Here is a 12,344-nt window from a genome sequence, read left to right as displayed (position 1 = left end):
TCTTTTCGAATTTCAGAATATAATCGATAATTATTCGTTTTCAACAGGCCGCGGCATATAGAATAGGTCTAGTGCCACTTTTTCCACACCTATACAACAACAGGACATCTTCTAAGCACGTTCAAAACGGCATCAACGATACTCCAGGCTATTTTCGAATTTCAGTATAGAATCAATAATTGTTCGCTTTCAACAGGCCGGGGCAAATTGTTAAAGGCTTTTTGCCACACCTATACAACAACTGGGCATCTTCTAAGGCATCAACATGCAAACCGGCATCAACGATACCTCAGGTTAAACATGCCCAATGGACATCTTTTCGAATTTCAGTATAGAATCGTTATTTTTTCGTTTTTGCACATATTTCGTGTCTACAACGATGTCACATGACACTTTCTTCAATATTGTTGACAAGATTTGGGTAACACTTCTTATCCTTTATTGGTTTTTCTTGCCTGTTAACTTGAGCAAGCCTAAAATGTCTTGGTAATACCACATACATTTCTACGCACTTATTATCTTAATGGATATTCTACATTTAAACTGTAGCGGGGAACATCAGCAATTTTTCAGTATAGTAAACCGAACCAATATAAATTGATTTTCAGCTTTCATTCATCATATTGGTGTAGTTATACTCAGAGTTACGGGACTATTTCCGCAAATTAAGAACTACCTTCGTATACCAACACCGCCGATTGGCTGCTATATGTATCCATTGTTTCTCTGACGTCCTTTCGTAAATCCCCTTCTACGCAGTATTTTTTAAAAATTACAAAATTAATATTCATCACTAAGCAGTATCAATAAGTTGGAACAGAAAGTGGAAATACCTCATGCTCTTTCCTTATAAATGCAGGTATATTCAGTCTTTATAAGGACACAAAAACTACTAATTATAAGTTATATACAGCTTACCCCTATCCGAACCGGAAGCGAAAAAACAATATATTAAGATATTACGACAATAAAATTTCAAATTACTATTTATAATGACGAATTGTTAACTTATTATCAACTATGACGTTACCATATCCACCAGTTTATGTTGTTAAATTGAAATAAATGAGACAGGAGATATCTCTAATATAATGTTGTAATGAACATGATAAACTATTTCACTTAATTGATATTCTGACAAGGAAGTTGTAATAGTGCCTTATCAGTGTGTTTTTGACACAAACACTTACGGATTCGATGTATAACGACAAGATTTTTTTTTTCAACACTGATAACACTTACTGATCACTAGGTAGCAGTATACAGTAGAAATGGCCCGACTCTGATAAACAAGGCACATGTCGAGGAAATGTAAACACAGCGGATTTACCCTACACAACACATCTATATATATTTGTAAACCGCATTACATTTACAACACATATAAAGTACTGAGAGGTGTATAAACCTATTTTTTCTATGTATGTCACTTGTGAAAAAACCATGGTTACCACATCAAAAATTACCAAAAAATGCCAAAAATTTCTATTTTTTGACCCAAAATTTGTCCCCCGCAACTAGTAATTTTTTTCCTAAGTTCTGTCTGAAATTAAAGATTACCTACCTGGTTGCAGTATTATCTGGGTCCCAGTAAAGTTGTAAAACTTGATTTTTTGCAATTTTGCGTCGTGTGTTGTTGTCAAAAGTTGACCTGTAAAGCTAGCTTTTCATGTGTAGGCACCCTTTCGGATTATGGCCAAAATTTTATTCTCGAACCAAAAAAATCTTCTTTTTTTTTACAAATGTGAAGCTCACATAGCCCACTTCATCATGCTTATACCAATTTTAGTACAGTTTTATTTTCATAATTTTTTTACATATCATTATACAGGGGTTAGCCATTTAACAAAAATATCACCCATGGCCACAACCCTCTACTGTATACTGCTACCCTAGAACAAGTAAAGCCTTTGAAATATATTCTACAGCTGGGATTTAAATGATAAAATAATGAATACACTTTATTTTTGATTTTTAAGAGTTGTATTTCAAAATTGATTTGTTTAAGAAGTTTGAAACTAAGGTTATATCAATAGATAAATCAATAAATATGAAAGAATGTATTTTGATACTAAACTTATTCAAAATACAAAAACAAATACGAAATAATCTCGTTAGACGTAAAAATATGCAGATACTGCTGATTCTGTATTGTATTCTGTCCTTATTTTGTCATCATTTGCCCACATTTGTCCACTATTTGTCCACCTTTGTCCATATTTGTCTATATTTGTCCACTTTTGTCCACTATTTGTCCACCTTTGTCCACTATTTGTACACCTTTGTCCATATTTGTCCACATTTGTCCACTACTTGTCCACTATTTGTCCACTATTTGTCCATATTTGTCCACTATTTGTTCATTTTTTGTCCACCTCTGACCACATTTGTCCATATTTGTCTACTGTTGTCCACTATTTGTCCACTATATGTCCATATTTGTCCACTATTTGTCAACTACTTGTCCACTATTTGTCCACTACTTGTCCACTATTTGTCCACTTTTGTCCACTATTTGTCCATATTTGTCCACTTTTTGTCCACATTTGTCGACTATTTGTCAACTATTTGTACACCTTTGTACACTTTTTGTACACTATTTGTCCTCATTCGTCATAAGTGTCCAGTATGACAGTATCTTGCTAATCGAGCTAAGGCATTTAACAAATCAATCAAGATCATGGCTACGGGTCCCCCGTTTTTTTAGTTTTTTGTTTAATTTTAGCCGTATTATCCGTAGTCGGGGGTATCATCAGCGACCAACTGACTCATTGTTGCCCGTTTGAACATTTTTTAATTGTTTGGTTTTTAATGTTTTGATTTTTGTTTATTTTTTTGTTTTCTTTTGTTTGTTTTTTTTGGTTTTTTCTTCTTTTTATATTATACATTGATTGATTATCATTTTTATAAACAACCCTCCCGTCCTCTCATTGATTTGTTGGCAAACGAAGACATCACGAAACGAGCGATCTAACGAAGTCGTCTACGAAATACGTGAAAGTCATGAAAGTCTCTTTTTAATAAGGACGTTATGTCGGACATCGTTTTTCCTTTACATCTCTGAACTATGTAGAAAATGCAATGTTGCCCGCACACTAACGAGTGGAGGTGTTGTACTCTAACGCCGTTGTACCGCCAACTTCGACACTGTCTGTCCATGAAATTAGTGAATACTTTGTTCGTCGGCGGAAATCCGAAGGGATCGTAATATTCTCCGTGGCCTTCACCGTCTATGTGCACCGCAATCCAGTGTTCACCCTCAAGTGTATCGGGATCTGTGTTACACACGAGTGCACACGGCACGTTTAATCGTCTCGGTAATCTGTTTCTGGCGTACACGCCTTTGAAATGAGGACAGTTTTTGTTCAAGATGGAATCTATTTGAATGGTATTCATCATGCGCTGTAATCGAATAAAATCTGTCTGTTACGGTCGATTTCTATGATGTTGTCAAACTCTGCATACACTATGACGTTGATCGTCGCTGTTAAAATCTCGTTGAAATGAAGGTGTAGACTCATGTTTCCGCTTTTTATGAGATGAAATGTGCCCATCTCCGACAGATCGGGCGTGAGGTCGAATCCGAACAGGGTGTATCCTTTCCCGAATTCCTCTCGAGACACGTTGTTTCCCTCGTCGTGGTAAATTTTACCCGTGCTCGTATAGAGATTCATGTAGCTGCGCACGTACTGACCGTTCGTGAAGTCCGGTTGTAATGGCTTGGCTGGAATTTGTTTCCCGTCCACATTAAGACACACGTAATCGACCTTGTGGTGTTTGAAATTGAAAGGATTTTTGGTGGCGGTACCGTTAAAAGCGTCCGTGTCGACCATGCCCAGGACGATCCTCTTGGGCATCTGTCCTATGAACAGGTTGTCCTTGGTAAAGTCCATGTTACCTCGAGGCACGGACGTCACTTTCATTTCTATTCTCCGTATCGGATACTTGGCTGGAGTTTTTTCCATGGCTCTTGCGTAAGCAAGGCGAACGGTCGGATTCAAACGCACTTTCCCTGCGTACAGACAGATATCTTGCACGACCGCTTTAAACGTGTCGCCCGCTTCATTGAGACAGAACACCTCCTTACTGCGTGACATGTTTATTTCCACGTCGACGTTGTTGACTAAGTAGCGTTCCTGTGCAAACACGTCCGAATGGATTTTCCCCATCAAATCGACGGTGCGACTTCTTGCCGTCAACGCTTTCCTCGCGACGTATCCCAAGTTTTCGTCGCCCTGAGTGTCCATTTTACCTGCGGTGTCTTTGTACCACATGGCGCCTGTCAGTTGAGACTCTTTAGCTGCGGGCCCGTAACTTAACAGGGTTTCGATGTACGCCCTGTACGGATATGCATTGTCGGGCGGAGACACCAGCCTTTCGTTTAGACTGACGCTCACGTTATTGAATAGCGAAACGTGTACGGACCTCCGTCGTTGACTGACGTCACCGTACCGATCTGTTGCCAGTAGCCGTCTTCGACACTCGTTTGGGTAAGAGGTACGTCAAACAGATCCAATTCGGATTTTGTGCACTCGAACGAATTCGGATGAACCAACGACATGACTTATGCCTTGCGAAGTTTAATCGCGGACGAATGGAAAATCGCTACATATCGTTTCTATTTATACACTTTTCTACCCCTGATCATCTAAATAGTCGACTCTTCTCTTTTTGTTTCGTTTTGATTTTCGACGTCGTCCCGGCGGACCTTCTCTAACGTTGTCTAACGCGCGGTTTCTCAATTCAGTTCCGGCGTTGCGAACCCTAGTCAACGCTGCAGTTTTGATATTCTTGCCGTCTATGACGTCGCCTGCTACTTCCATACCCGTTTTCAAAGCCTGTCTTCCTAATGCCTTCGCACCTCTTTTTAACAACGGGGTTGCAGCCGTAAATAAACCGCTGAATATCGAACCAAGACCGTGACCTCTCTGCATTCGACTTCCGGCGAAAACGTTTTTTTCCGCTTCCGGCTTGATCGAGATAATACCGATCGAACACGTAAGGATCGCTTCTGTGTGGAGGATATCTCATCTTGAACGTTTTTGAAATGTTATATATTATATATAACATTTTTAGGGAAAGTCTAAGGGTCTTCTTTTGAAATGTAGCGTCATCACTACTAAGTCGGTCTCGAACAGTACGGTTGCGCCCGTGTCGTCTCTCAGTGTGAGTTCCACTTCTTGAAATTGACGTTGAAATAGTGTACGGAATAGAATACTTTACACACCGTGTCGCCAGGTTTACCTTCTATCGGAACGATGCGCAGTAGCGGAGCTCTCGTATCTCCGACCATTCTCGCTTCGACGAGAGGACTGTAAGCGTACAGAGAATAAAATCCTCTTCGAACGTCGCCCTTGAATTCCGCCGTGTTCATTCCGTCAACGAATTCTTGTTTTCTAAAACCGAGCATTTCGCTTAAAGCCCGAGTGAGGTATACGTGCACGCCTTTGGTAATGTGAAGCCTAACTTTTTGATCGTGTTCGTGGACGTGAAAGCTAAACCGATCGCCGTGAGACATCATTCTTAGCTTTATCCACGTACTTCAGCACTCTTTTCGTCGATGAATAATATCCTTCCGGTATGTCTATCGTCAATCCGGGACTTGCCTCGTTACCCTCTCCCAGTAATAACTTCAGCTGAGCTTCGCCACTTTTCACGTTATACCACAGATGTGGATAGTGTATCTCGGCTAATCCCACCTCCCAATTTCCTTTCAGATCTAAGGGTTGTGACAACCGCGTCGTATAAGTGGTTAAAGTATTTCCCTGATAATAATCCATGCTACTGTTAGATATTGAGTTAGATATAAGTTTTAAACCTTACAAAAATATAACGTTTGTTCGAGATTCGGCAAACGAGAACTTGTTTCGAGATCAAAATGGCGGAGACTACAGCGCGTGCGACGGGTTGCCATGTTAAGACAAGTTTTTCAGTTCCATAGCATAGGTATTGTGAATAATCTTTATTTTTCTTACATACGTGTTACAGTTGTGGGATCGCACAACGTTACACGATGTGCGGTGTGCGCACGATGTGTGCGCGGTGTGTGAACGGTGTGTGCACGATGGGCGAACGATAAAAAGCTGGACGATCATTGCTTGCGCACATCTGTGCGCACGATGGACGGACGTTGTGCGATAACAATCGTGGTTGGTGTAAATTGCGAAATGCCTTAACAATTAATACGGTTTCGTGTTTAAGCATATAAACTTGATGTTTACGTATGTTTCTATATTTTAGCAACATCTATAAACTTATCTTTCAGTCTATACATTCTTATATTTTGAAATTATGTTTTCTGTGTTTTTAAACAAACTTAATCGACACATGTAAAATTACAACACAATCCCGCATACAGTACCTGGACCGTAGTTTTCTCCCCGCCTGGGGCACTTACGTAACTCGTCGGGTAAGGCCGGGGGTGTGAAAATCCAGGTGAAGGGGAGCTATAGGCAAACGAATGCAAATAACAAATACTATTCATTACGGTCAAATGGTATCGCATATCAGCTCTGTGTGTCAGGCACTGGTCAGGTAAAACTCCGGACGCTCATAAAATTGTTATTTACCTGTTCTGTTACCTTGGAGCCAAACCCATTCTTGACAGCCTAACGGTCGCTGTAATACTGTGTAACACGCGTTGGGAAATTGTATAATCTTGATTATTGTGATGAGAACTTACAGATATATACACAGTGTACATTATCGCATACAAGCCTTCCGTATTTTTGTCATTCCGTAATTTTGATCTACAAATGATACCAAATCGCACAGTTGTGCGGAGAGAAGCGCACAACAGGGCGAATGATTGCTAAATCGCAGTTGTGCGCACCATGTGCGGACGATGTGCGGACGGCGTGTGAACGATGTATGCACGGTGTGCGCACGCTATTTTTGGTGCGTCGTGCGGTCCCACAACTGTACCTATAGGGAGAGCTCCGCCCTCTTATATACCGCATTTTGATTTTGAATAGTTCATAACCTAATTGGAAGGGATCTTTGCTTGCCCAATATTGAATAAGTAACCAACTTCACGCTGGTCTACATCTGTCCTATCGTTGACGAATGTGATATTTTTCGAGTAGCCGCGAGACATCGAAATAGTTCACGTAATATTTGCGATCCGTCGTGTCCGTATAACTGCGACACTTGCATTATTAAATCCTTGAACGCTTCTGTCCTTGACCAACTGAAACATAAAACGTGCTGGAGACACTCCGAAAAAAGACATACCTTGATATTCCAAGGTGAGTCAGTTGTTAATTGCTAAAACACATGAGACAAATCTACCTCTGCGAACCTCATTCGCGAACTGAACACACGTTCATTCATTTATCCTCTTTTGGCATGGCCACGGTCGGTGTCGCCTTTTTGCTACGCTCGACTTGTGAAACAATACATTCATCATCAAGTTCTTGAGTCATTAAAATTTAAAATACTTACGTGAGCTTTGCAATTTTTGATAGTTCTTAGACTTTTCTCACAACTTTTCTCGTGTTTTATTAACAGTGGCTCAGTTAATGACTCCAAACTAGCCAATGATGACGACTGGGGCATGGGATAGATGCAATATTCAACCGAGTCTTCCTAACATGGGTAAGATACTACTTTGGCTTCCAAAGTCTACCTGAAGAATTTGTATAGTTTTTGTATTGATATCGCTTAAATCAAATTTAAATCTTTCATAGCCAAGTTTCTTCTGAATCTTTTCACAACGTATACCATACAATTACCTTTCTCTGAATGCTTGATAAATCTTACCCATGGCTGAATCATCAAACGCGTCCTCATCGCTAGTTGTAAGATATTGGATATCATTTTCGTTTAAATATCAAACAGAAGAAAAAAATCAATAAATAGCTACCATTAACAACAGGTATAATTTTTTTTGGATGCTGTCATAAGATATACAGAGGTGTTGCATAAAACAGTCAAAATCAAATGTTGAAGTAATAAATACTCAAACTTACAATGGCCGATAAGACCGGTATGATACATTATAACAATATGTGCAAGAAAGCTTAATTCAGAGCCGTAGTCTTGACAGCAATTAAAATAGTTTAACCTTTAATAAGGATCGGCCTAAATTTGATATCAAATACAAACAATGATTGACAATGACAGCTGAAACAGTTATCCTTACAAAAATACAAATCAATATGCTAGAGAGGTTGGTGTTAAGCTTCTAAATAAACGAAAAACAATAGTTTTAAAATTACTTTTTTCATGGCGTTTCTTATTACTGTGAATATATGTATAAATCAACCCAGAAGTACAGAATATGTTTGTTATGTTCCAATATAACATCGTTATTATGTTTGAAGGTACATATAAAATATCTTAACAGTTTCTCAATAGTTCCTTATCTGAAAAATAACATTCCTTGTTTAAAGTCAATTTTAAAATGACACGAAAGAGTAATCAAATTTTAATAAAGGCAATTTTATATATAGACAATAAACTACCAAGGTTATATTTTCCAATATTCCCGAGAAGAGTGACACATAATCTTACTTTATGTTAATCAAAACGACCTTGTATGACACTAACTGAACCCGGTCGTTTTGTTTCTTATAATTGATGATTGAAAGGTTTCACATTAAAGAGCAAGGTAAACATTTCATTGATGTTTTAGAATTTTGTATACACAAGTATTGCAAGGCGTTATTGATTGATTCTGTGCATGTGGACATTGATTACACACTGATAAGGGGTAGAACATAACAACTTCCTGGTCAGGATTGGAACGTCACATGTATTCATTATTTTATCATTTAAATCCCAGCTGTAGAATATATTTCAAAGGCTTTACTTGTTCTAGGGTAGCAGTATACAGTAGAGGGTTGTGGCCATGGGTGATATTTTTGTTAAATGGCTAACCCCTGTATAATGATATGTAAAAAAAAATATAAAAATAAAACTGTACTAAAATTGGTATAAGCATGATGAAGTGGGCTATGTGAGCTTCACATTTGTAAAAAAGAAAGAAGATTTCTTTGGTTCGAGAATAAAATTTTGGCCATAATACGAAAGGGTGCGTACACATGAAAAGCTAGCTTTACAGGAGGTAAAATTTTGACAACAGCACACGACGCAAAATTGCAAAAAATCAAGTTCTACAATTTTACTGCGACCCAGATAATTCTGCAACCAGGTAGGTAATCTTTAATTTCAGACAGAGCTTAGGAAAAAAATTACTACTTGCGGGGGTCAAATTTTGGGTTAAAAATAGCATTTTTTGGCATTTTTTGGTAATTTTTGATGTGGTAACCATGGTTTTCACACAAGTGACATACATAGAAAAAAGAGGTTTATACACTTCTCAGTGCTTTATATGTATTGTAAATGTAATGCAGTTTACAAATATATATACATGTATACATGTGTTGTGTAGGGTAAAACCGCTGTGTTTACATTTCCTCGACATGTGCCTTGTTTATCAGAGTCGGGCCATTTCTACTGTATTCTGCTACCATATACACATAGAACTTGATTTTTTCTGAAAAAATCCCTTTTTATGCTTGATTCAGCTTCACTTTCATTCATTAATACTTAAAACTACTCAAAAACGCCAAAAAACCCGTTACATAGATTGGTCTATATATAGGTCATTAGCCTGTTACCTGTGGATGTATAAAGAGAGGTAACTCGCGCTTTCACAGGCACTTGTGAAATTCTGCAATTCATCACATATGTGTCAATTATGTTATTGGTAAAGTTGATACCAAACATCAAATAGTTCACAGGCTATCTCCTGATGCATTCATACTAGATTTCAGTCTGTTTCACTCAGTTCAGCACCCGGTAGCCATGGTTACTAATACATAAAGTTGTATTTATTGAAAATGGGTAAAAATGGGTAAAATATCTGTTTTCATTTTAATTACACTATTTTAGATGTTTTTTTCCACTTGATTCAGCATACAGATGAAATAAGCAAAGTCAGTAATGTCAATAAATTTTATTTCCATAATTACAGCTGAAGAAAATCTTTTTTTTCTAGCGAAATATGTTAAATGAACAATTTCTGAGGGTCACTGTCAATTCTAGGCGAGGAAAGTAAATAACGGTTGCTATGGTGGCACTTGTCTGATTTCTCAGAATATCTTACATTTCTGTGCTGTTCATCGGTTACGGGAAGTGTGTCTGTTGCTAGTTTGTTGTTGAGATGGGTTTCCTAGTGTTCAATATTTTGATATCAGTGATCCTCGATGATGTCATAGATGCCCATTGATGACGTCATAGTTATGATGACATCACAGTTACTATGACGTCATCAAACAAGACAGTAACATCATAGTATCACTGTACTGTTTGTTTTCTACATGCACATGATCTCAAGGCATCATATTTCACCCAAAAAGAAATTTTATTCATGAAAACTACAAACCTATTCAAGTTTTCATTTTTCAGATTACCTCCCTTTGTTGGTAGTTTGAGAGCAGAATTGGTAAATACACTTTTCAGGAGAATTCATATTACTCGGTCACTATTAAAGTGAGAAAGGAAACGGATACATCATTGTGTTCATTGTCGCATTTTCCAGACATTTAAAAGGTTTTGATTAAATTTTGGGGAAAAAAAAGTGATGTATAAGGTAGCAGAGTACAGTAGAGGGTTGTGGCCATGGGTGATATTTTTGTTAAATGGCTAACCCCTGTATAATGATATGTAAAAAAAAATTAAAAATAAAACTGTACTAAAATTGGTATAAGCATGATGAAGTGGGCTATGTGAGCTTCACATTTGTAAAAAAGAAAGAAGATTTCTTTGGTTCGAGAATAAAATTTTGGCCATAATACGAAAGGGTGCGTACACATGAAAAGCTAGCTTTACAGGAGGTAAAAATTTGACAACAGCACACGACGCAAAATTGCAAAAAATCAAGTTCTACAATTTTACTGCGACCCAGATAATTCTGCAACCAGGTAGGTAATCTTTAATTTCAGACAGAGCTTAGGAAAAAAATTACTACTTGCGGGGGTCAAATTTTGGGTTAAAAATAGCATTTTTTGGCATTTTTTGGTAATTTTTGATGTGGTAACCATGGTTTTCACACAAGTGACATACATAGAAAAAAGAGGTTTATACACTTCTCAGTGCTTTATATGTATTGTAAATGTAATGCAGTTTACAAATATATATACATGTATACATGTGTTGTGTAGGGTAAAACCGCTGTGTTTACATTTCCTCGACATGTGCCTTGTTTATCAGAGTCGGGCCATTTCTACTGTATTCTGCTACCATATACACATAGAACTTGATTTTTTCTGAAAAAATCCCTTTTTATGCTTGATTCAGCTTCACTTTCATTCATTAATACTTAAAACTACTCAAAAACGCCAAAAAACCCGTTACATAGATTGGTCTATATATAGGTCATTAGCCTGTTACCTGTGGATGTATAAAGAGAGGTAACTCGCGCTTTCACAGGCACTTGTGAAATTCTGCAATTCATCACATATGTGTCAATTATGTTATTGGTAAAGTTGATACCAAACATCAAATAGTTCACAGGCTATCTCCTGATGCATTCATACTAGATTTCAGTCTGTTTCACTCAGTTCAGCACCCGGTAGCCATGGTTACTAATACATAAAGTTGTATTTATTGAAAATGGGTAAAATATCTGTTTTCATTCTAATTACACTATTTTAGATGGGGTTTTTTCACCTTGATTCAGCATACAGATTAAATAAGCAAAGTCAGTAATGTCAATAAATTTTGTTTCCATAATTACAGCTGAAGAATTTATTTTTTTTCTAGCGAAATATGTTAAATGAACTATTTCTGAGGGTCAGTGTCAATTCTAGGCGAGGAAAGTAAATAACGGTTGCTATGGTGGCACTTGTCTAATTTTTCAGAATATCTGACATTTCTTTGCTGTTCATTGGTTACGGGAAGTGTGTCTGTTGCTAGTTTGTTGTTGAGATGGGTTTCCTAGTGTTCAATTTTTTGATATCAGTGATCCTCGATGATGTCATAGATGCCCATTGATGACGTCATATTTATGATGACATCACAGTTACTATGACGTCATCAAACAAGACAGTAACATCATAGTATCACTGTACTGTTTGTTTTTCACATGCACATGATCTCAAAGCATCATATTTCACCCAAAATGAAATTTTATTCATGAAAACTACAAACCTATTCAAGTTTTCATTTTTCAGATTACCTCCCTTTGTTGGTAGTTTTAGAGCAGAATTGGTAAATAAACCTGTCAGGAGAATTCATATTACTCGGTCACTATCAAAGTGCGAAAGGAAACGGATACATCGTTGTGTTCATTGTGTCATTTTCAAGACATTTGAAAGGTTTTAATTAAAGTTTGGGAA

At 37.5% G+C, this 12,344-nt stretch overlaps 1 protein-coding gene across 1 annotated transcript; it reads right to left on the bottom strand.

The window, feature by feature from the left end:
* Window positions 1-3,395: 3,395 nt before the first annotated feature.
* On the bottom strand, window positions 3,396-4,274 carry LOC110441271 (uncharacterized protein F54H12.2-like). Its single transcript, XM_021484379.1, has one exon. It carries the CDS (start codon window positions 4,272-4,274, stop codon window positions 3,396-3,398), a length of 879 nt encoding a protein of 292 aa, XP_021340054.1.
* Window positions 4,275-12,344: the final 8,070 nt, after the last annotated feature.

Source organism: Mizuhopecten yessoensis, unplaced genomic scaffold (genome assembly GCF_002113885.1).
Source record: "Mizuhopecten yessoensis strain PY_sf001 unplaced genomic scaffold, ASM211388v2 scaffold715811, whole genome shotgun sequence".
NCBI classification, from domain to species: domain Eukaryota; kingdom Metazoa; phylum Mollusca; class Bivalvia; order Pectinida; family Pectinidae; genus Mizuhopecten; species Mizuhopecten yessoensis.
Note: the sequence above shows the minus strand (reverse complement) of the source record. Positions and strands in the feature narration are given on the sequence as shown.